Source organism: Hippocampus zosterae, chromosome 5 (assembly GCF_025434085.1).
Source record: "Hippocampus zosterae strain Florida chromosome 5, ASM2543408v3, whole genome shotgun sequence".
Taxonomy (NCBI): domain Eukaryota; kingdom Metazoa; phylum Chordata; class Actinopteri; order Syngnathiformes; family Syngnathidae; genus Hippocampus; species Hippocampus zosterae.
This window is the reverse complement of record NC_067455.1, coordinates 6,334,696-6,343,139: the sequence shown is the minus strand read 5'-3', so window position 1 is coordinate 6,343,139 and position 8,444 is coordinate 6,334,696. Positions and strand designations below refer to the sequence as shown.

The window sequence follows — 8,444 nt, the reverse complement described above, 5'->3', positions numbered from 1 at the left end:
CAGTGTTTACTTTTCGAATTCTCGCGAGTTCCGAGACTTGTTGCATTGTAGGAAATGTAGTTATTTATAGTAAATTAGCGAGCTCGATAGATGGATAGATGAATAGATATATACTTTATTTATCATATAGTGAGGGAAACCAATGAAGTAGAAGACATTTTTGTTCCGACAGAAATTTGCAAAGATCAATGCTATGAAAATAGAACCAAGTGAGTTGTCACTTTATCTTGACACAATTGCAAGTGTGGCACATGTCTGTTGTATAACAATGTTCAAATACAGAACACACTATCGAGCATTAAAAGTAAATTAATTGATCATCATTCGGTACCAAGTCTAACCGCTTTTTAGAGTTGAGTCATCATTTGCAGTCCACATCCTATCTGGGATACAATTCAATTCAATTTTAGAGAGCCATTTTTGTTGGGACCAATCAGACTGAACACCTGAGATGTTGAACCAATAGAAAATTGGTTTGGAAACAAAATACAAATTACTCATTTAACATTTGCTTGACTGCCAAGAGAATTAAACGCAGTGTGTTTATAATGATTTAAGTACACAATTCTACAACTGCTTTCATTTTGCATCATAACTTTATACACCCAAACATTAAGACATCTTAGCATTTTGACACAGAGAGATTCACGTTTTGAAGAGTTTCAACCAAGCAATGCATCGGTGAAAGGTTATACAATACAATACAATACAATACAATACATTCTGATTTATATAGCGCTTTCACAACAGCGGCAGCTGTAACAAAGCGCTTTACAAAACAGTTAACATAAAGTAAAATAATAAACACAACACATAACATAAAACACAAACAGTCGTGCAGTCCTAACCACTTTTCCGTCACACGCTTTGTTGTTTGAAGCGGTTTGAGATGAAAGAGGAGAGAATCAAAGTGTCCTTTAACCAGTGGATCAGAGACGTCATGCTCAAAATGAGCACACGTCGGCTACAAGCTAAGTTTCAAAGTCAACAAGAAGCTGTAGCATCCATTGACGAAAAAAGAGATTGGTTCACTTCTCCTGTCCCATGGAAATCCACTTCAATTCCAAGCGGCGACTCACGGTTCCAAATACGCATCGGTGCTCTTCGCCAACGCTCCTCTCTCCTCATCCTCAACTTCAGCGGCCATCCATCCAGCCGCACCGACGCCAACTGTCCAACAGCGCTGACATAGCCACTGAACAAATCGGGGTTGTGAAAAATGCTGCCCATTACTGGCGCAAAAAACACAAGCGCCCCAGGTCTGTCCAGCACCGACAGTCAATGGCGCCGACATTCGTCCCAATCAAAATCTGTGCTGGTACAGGCGTGCTGCCGAGAAGGCGCAACCACCAAGCACAGATACTGCTCCTTTGACGAATGTCGTGGCCAAAAAGCGCTGAAAACAGTCCATATCAGGTCCACACGATCAAACAACAAACAACATGTGACAAAACAAAAGACAAAAACAGCAAAAAAGAACAAAAAAGCAAGGCTCTTGAAGAGCACTTGCCGAAGGCTGCCTACTCGGGCGCCATCTTGGAAAAAAAAAAAAAAAAAAAAAAAAATATATATATATTGTTATATATATATATATATTGTTGTTATATTGGAAACAACATTCAAGAATCGTCTGTTAGTAACAATATTACAAAGTGGAGCCATTTCATCAGAAAAAACAAATCTTACATTTGATTGTCTACTTTTTCATCACATGAAAAATAAGAATCCATTTACCGGTACCTATTATTGGCGGTCAACATTTTTCAAAACGCATCTTCATTTGCTTGTTACTGTATGATCCCGTTTAACTGTTATGACAGAAAACACAAGGAAAAAAATGACAAGGGATAACATCACTTTCTGTTCTTACAAGCTAACTTCAGAATATTTACAAACTATATTAAAGGGGACATATTACGGACAATTGATTACATAATGTACCTATGCAAATATTTGGGTATTGGCAGTGTCTCCCCAGCAATCGAGACTAAAATGAATCAACCAAGAAAATCTTTTATCTCAATACATCACAAAATGTGACAGAGAGAGTCAGTTAGCCAATGGCTTGCCCACGAGGCAAAAACAAGTTCCAAAAGAACCACACTGAGGCAGTGGCGGAAGCACCACCACATCAAAGCAGACCTGCAATGTTCGCACATATTAGCGTTAGCCAACACATGTTACCAATACCAGTGCAACGTTGAGCTGTGTTGTTGACATGAAATTACCTGTACTTGGCCAGGATTTGTGCCAAGCCCCGACATCAACCGACAAATGAAATGCTGCGGTCCTAATGAAATGTAATCACGACGAGCAGCACTTTAAAAGCTTCTTGGGACACCTGGGGAATCTTTTCAATTGTGAAAAATCATCCGTAATATGTCTCCTTTGAGTGGAAAGGTGATTGATTATTTCCTGAGTGTCTGGCCTCAGTAGTACAAAGAGAGGAAGTCATGCCAGCTATCGGAGACAAGAGCGCCTCCTAAAGTGTAAAAATGTTTGACCTTTCATGGGGCACATAAAGCACAGAAAAACAAAACAAAATCATTCGGCTGCTGCGGTGCCCAAGCCGAGTTTCTCCGTCTCTGCGGGATCCTTCTGGTCAGGTTCTGCCGTTGGGATGCCATTAGTAGACTGCGCCTGGCCCCCTTTGAGAAAGGGAAGCCCGCGCTTCCTCCAAAACAGGAAAAGGTCGGCCATGAACGCAAATGTGGCCAGGAAGCCAAATGCCTGCCAGAGGAAACATTCCAAAACATTAAAGAAAGAAGTAGTGAAGGAAACAATGGAGGAAAAGAAAGATAGGGAGCGAAATAAGGCGGTAGGGAAGGCCATGGGTAGGAATTACAGAAAAGGAGCTATGGAAAGAAGGAAGTCGGGAAGGCAACACAGACGTTAGGGATAAAAGAACACAGTATGGAAATAAATCAGGAGGTTTGGAAGGAAAGACCGATGGAGGGAGTGACCAAAGGTGTTAGGATACAAAATAAGGAAGGAGCGAAGGCGCACAGAAGGTAAGGGATGAAATAAAGAAATGGTGAAGGATTGGAGATGGTTGGGAAGGACACAAGAATGTGAATGAAGAAAGAAGGAATTAGGAAACGATAGGACTAGGTAGGGGAAGAAATAATGCAGGTAGTGAATGAAGGTGGTAGGGAAGGACACAAGTTGGAAATAGGGAAAGACAAAGAGAGGTAGGGAAGGCAACATCAAAGTTGGGGAAAAAAAAATCAGGAATTATCAGGAAGGAAGGAAGGAAGGAAACAAGTTGCAGAGTGAAAGAATGTTAGGGAACAAAATGTGGAAGGAGGCAGACAAACCAAGAGGCATATCATGAAAGAAGAAAGAAGGGCACAAGAAGGAGGATAAAGAATGAAGGAATTAGGCTAGGGAAGAATAGAATAAAGTAACAAAGGAAACACTATCAAGCGAGGAGTATCATGAGTTAATCAATAAAAGAAGGAGAGGATGCAAATAGGAAATATGAAGGAAGGAAATTGGATGGTGGAGGAGGTTGGGAAGGACACAAAAAGGTGGCTAAAGAAAGAAGGAATTAGGGAAGAAAAGACAGACAGTGAGGGAATGAAGGTAGGAAGGGGGGGAAGGATGTTGGGGGTGAAAACGAAATAAGGAAGAAAACAAGGTGGGGAGTGGAAGATGGAAATGGGGAAGAGGTCGAGGAGATGCGGAAGAAAAGGCAAGTCAATCAAGAAAGAAGCGGGGAAGGCCACAACAATGTAAGTTAAGACAAGGATGCACTGAATGAAACATGTCAATGGCAAAGAAAAGGTTGGGAGGAGATGGGGGGCGAAAGAAGAAATAGGGAAGGAAAGACGTGTTTCCGCACCGCAGCACTTTTCTCCAGAGTAGTGCCGCCGTTGATGGCGGCGAACACGATGGAGGCGATGAGGAATAAGAAGGCGATCACCATCGTGTACACAAAGTCCTGCAGCACAACAATCACCATTGCAATAAGAATCATGAATATACAGTACATGCTCTTCGTGTTATACATTTATGTACCAAATATTTGCAATATACTTTTGAGTACTAATCCAAAGCAGATATTTGAAATAAACAGCTAAGCGAGAAAGTACAACACGTTTTTGTATCCAATGCGCAAAATGCAAGCAAAGGCAGGGAATAAATTAAACATGGCAAGAATATAATAAGCAACATTAGGAAGTTGCCAACTCAGCATTTTTGTTTGTTTTCCTTGAAGACTTCTTGTCCTGACGGGGAGGCCCCTCGTTGTGGTCACATGATGTTTGAATGGATTGCGACATCAACGGCACAACATTTGACAGCGTTGTCACATTTGTGCCATTGATAAAACTTTGTAATTTCCTCATTGGGGGGTTGGAACAAAAAAAAAGAACTTTATAGAATCTGGAGTGACATCTTTGGATGGGAAATGTATGATTTAGCGGCCCAGTAGTCCAGTGGTTAGCACGTCGGCTTCACAGTGCAGAGGTACCGGGTTCGATTCCAGCTCCGGCTTCCCTGTGTGGAGTTTGCATGTTCTCCCCGGGCCTGCGTGGGTTTTCTCCGGGTGCTCCGGTTTCCTCCCACATTCCAAAAATATGCATAGCAGGCTGATTGAACACTCTAAATTGTCCCTAGGTGTGAGTGTGAGTGCGAATGGTTGTTTGTTTCTGTGTGCCCTGCGATTGGCTGGCAACCGATTCAGGGTGTCCCCCGCCTACTGCCCGAAGACAGCTGGGATAGGCTCCCGCACCCCCCGCGACCCTAGTGAGGATCAAGCGGTTAGGAAGATGAATGAATGTATGATTTAGATCACTATTTCGGTTAACAAGGGGACCTTAATTTACAAGTTTAACCCTTTTATGAGCCCTGTACCGAGATAACATGATGAGCTGTCTCTCAAAGAGTTCATTTACTTCAAACAACAAAGAGTATGCAGAAAAGTGGTTAAGATTGAATGACTGTCTGTCTCTTATGTGTTGTATTATTTTGTTTTTATGACTTGAAGATGGCGCCATGAGAGTGGCTGCCTTTACAGCAGCTCCTATACTTTTTGTGCTTCTTACTTTCTTCCTTTCATAACTTTGCTGCTGTAAATTGGGAATCTCTCCATGGTGAAACGAATAAAGGTTTTCTTACTCTTATTATTTGTTCCGTGACCAAGATCGCAACTTCATTTATGCACAGTTTACGCTTTTTGTTCCAATTTTGTTCGGTTGCGTGCCGTGAGACTTTTTATGAGAAGGAAATCGCTTCTCCATTTCAATGTTCCAATAACGATGACGTGGAGCTTACCAGGCTGGGCCAGCAGGTGATTCCCAAACCGTGGTGCACCTTAGTGTAGAGCAGGATGAGGAGCAGGGGGGTGAAGAGGAATGACGTGCAGCTGACAAACTCAAAGAACTCCAGAGCTGCGCAGTTGATGCAGACGGAGACCATCTCCTCCAGAATAAACGCCACCAGCGACAGCAGCTAGCAAAGTAAGGGGCAAAGGAAGGTTCTCATCTCAAGGGGATGTTCCTTGCTCAATGTAGGTTTGTAGACCTCAGAAAAGGTCAAATATGTGCTTTGGCTGAGCAGGAAAAGTCCTTGACGTACTAACATGAAGACAAATGTCATAATTCTGACTGAATAGATCCTTTGGAGTGGTTTCCTGCATCCCACGTTAAATGTTGCGATAGAGCAACGGTGATGGGCTAACGGAGGTTTGTGCTAACGGAGATGAGCCGATGGAGGTTTTAAGCTAACGCGATGGGCTAACGGAGGTTTGTGCTAACAGAGGTTTGTGCTAACGGCAATGTGCTAACGGCGATGTGCTAACGGCAGCGCTTTCACTTCCCGCTGGGCACTTCCTGTCAAGAGGCCGCAGGAGGAAGGGCGTATTCTTGGCCAAGGCCACTGAAACCACACTTCAATGTTTTCTGTCGGCTTGTCCTACCAATTTGTCCTTTGTTCGGTTGACACTCAAACGTCGATAGGTCCTCGCACACTGCCGTCAACCATGCAGAATTCCTTGTGCATTATACTGAACCATTAGGAATTCCTCACGCAAGATACCAAACCTTGTAAAAGTCCTCAAGTAAAAGAGACCCACCTTGTCGTCTCCACACGTTACACCGAGCCGTCTACTAATCGGGACAGCCGACTCACCACTTCCAAGAGCTTGATGATGAAGCGCGCTTTTTCCAGACATTGTGATGGCACCAGGCAACAGGCAACGTTTGGGGTTGACACCACCGTCGAGGAATAAACTTCTTCTGCGGCCATGATGAGGCTGAGAGGCATGACAAATACACACACAAACACACACACACACACATGCGCCACCATCACAAAATACAACAAAAATGATTTTTAATTAAAATATGGTGATCGACTGGTTAGCACATCGACCAATCTACAGTGATGAAAAATGGCTTGCTCGCTTTGATGATTCCAAATTGATGACTAACCAAACATGACTCTTTGGGGGTTCTCCTGAAAAGTGATCATTTTGGAGGTACGAAGATTCTGCCAACGATATGCACAAAAATCAAAGCAAATATTTGTAATAGCTGTGTGCACTGCGATTGGCTGGCAACGGATTGGGTGCACCCCGCCTACTCCCTAAAGACGGCTTGGGAGGGTAAAGTGATTCAAGTAATGGATGGATGAATGCCTTAAATCAATGCAAATTGTAATACATGCAATAAATCAGCGCAAATACAAATAAACATTTTAGCAAATACTTGTATCGCATTCACACACAAAAAATAGCAAACGCAAAGAATAATTTGAGAAAATCTGACATCCTAGAAGGTGTAACCTTGACTTGGTCTGTACTCTGATATACTGTGATTTTTATTTTTTATCTTTTGCAAACATTTTCTTTCCTCGTGATGATATTGTAACATTCGAGTCCTTACGTCACCCTAAGTCATTAAATGACTCAACGTGTGATTTGATTTTCTTGAACACATAACGAAAATGTGACTGTTCTAACGGCTAGTTGTGGTACAAAACTGTCAAGTTTTTTTTTTACACGGATAAAGTTAAACAAAATGACTCAACACACAGGGAAGATTGTCTTTCTTCGGCGGAAGTGGATCTCATAGCAATAGTCAAACTGAGACAATTAATTCCCTTTTCGTTTGAAAGGAGGCGATTCTTCACATAATTCTAATTAAAAACAAAACAAAACAAAAACAGTACTGTTACCACTGTACTACTTAATACAATCGATATCAAAGTTCACCAACTTCACCAGAAGCGGTAAAACTAAAGCTACTGCTACTTACAAACTTAACTGAAAAAGTTTTGACTGAACGGATTTCGTTCTGATCAATGTTTGTCATTAGACTACGAATCGATAGTTCACTTGGCTTAGCATTTGAAAAACATGCGTTTGTTTTGGAGGAATGATGCCGAGTTCACTTAAGGACCAAAAACGTTTCAAGTGTGGTGTGTTGGTGAAAATTAAGATAAAAAGAAACTGAAAATTAACTTAATGAGCGGAAGTCTTATTGACTGGGTCGAAGCTGAAAGAGAAGGTAACCAAGGGAGTGTGTGCCAAGTTGTCCAATTGCTCAAACCGATTATTAAACTCGTCACACACAAAAAGCAAAGGTGATGACTGACTACTGACTTAATTCTGCTCAAAATACCTCTTTGGATTACCAATCACTTCAATAAATGTGAGGTAAATCCGTAGCATCAAGTTGTTTAGCACCTGTAAAACAAGCCTATGTGCACACCGAACACACATTAGGCCAAATAAACTGAGACAAAAACAACATTGCAAACATGCAGTACAGTACAATAATTCTTAACGAAGATTTCCGTCTCAGCCACTTGACTTGTTCGCACGTTGAGTCAAATAAAACCTGTAATTTTGTTCAAGTCAATGACTTTAACTCACCGTTCTGGTTTCCCGGTGCGGAACAACAAGCAGTCGTGCAATTTTCCACCCCAAAAAAGTGACGGAAGTGAACTTTCGCTTTGCCTTTTTCAGGCAACGCGGAAATGGCGGAACACAAAACACAATTTATGCATTGTGCGGTATCGACGATTACACACAATTGATATCGAAGATAGAGGATCACGAATATTAGTTAGGTATCGACTGCGCTCAAAAGTTATCAAGTCAAGTACAACTTTATTGTCAAATATGCATTATCGATACTAATTGTGGTGTAATCGAGTACAAGTCAAGTCAACAGTATTTATAGAGCACTTTCAAAGAGCCATCGCTGCATACAAAGTGCTGTACATGGAGCGATTTAACATACACAATAAACAGTAAGACGAAATGGTAATAAAGGCGGTAGAAAGCACCAAGCAGTAAAATCATGCTCAGTCGAACGCCAAAGAATACAAGTGGGTTTTGAGGAGGGCTTTAAAGATGGGCAGACAAGACTCCAGAGTCGCGGTGCGAATACGTCACGAGTGTGCGTCGAGAACGGGAGACGAGAGAGTGACCGAAG

The 8,444-nt window shown here is 42.0% G+C and overlaps 1 protein-coding gene across 1 annotated transcript; it reads right to left on the bottom strand.

The window, feature by feature from the left end:
* Positions 1–1,625: 1,625 nt before the first annotated feature.
* On the bottom strand, positions 1,626–8,155 carry cmtm6 (CKLF-like MARVEL transmembrane domain containing 6). Its single transcript, XM_052066543.1, has 5 exons — positions 7,880–8,155; positions 6,133–6,256; positions 5,278–5,454; positions 3,845–3,943; positions 1,626–2,730 (listed from the first exon to the last, which is right to left on the bottom strand). Exons 2-5 carry the CDS (start codon positions 6,247–6,249, stop codon positions 2,545–2,547), a joined length of 579 nt encoding a protein of 192 aa, XP_051922503.1. The 5' UTR covers positions 6,250–6,256; positions 7,880–8,155; the 3' UTR covers positions 1,626–2,544.
* Positions 8,156–8,444: the final 289 nt, after the last annotated feature.

What these genes read in the sequence shown, in the direction of transcription:
- cmtm6 (XM_052066543.1), bottom strand. Translation starts at nt 6,249, where the DNA reads ATGGCCGCAGAAGAAGTTTATTCCTCGACGGTGGTGTCAACCCCAAAC. An exon ending in TCATCAAGCTCTTGGAAGTG is followed by an intron (nt 5,455 to 6,132) that starts GTGAGTCGGCTG and finishes TTACTTTGCTAG; the next exon opens with CTGCTGTCGCTGGTGGCGTT. An exon ending in TCACCTGCTGGCCCAGCCTG is followed by an intron (nt 3,944 to 5,277) that starts GTAAGCTCCACG and finishes GTTGTGCTGCAG; the next exon opens with GACTTTGTGTACACGATGGT.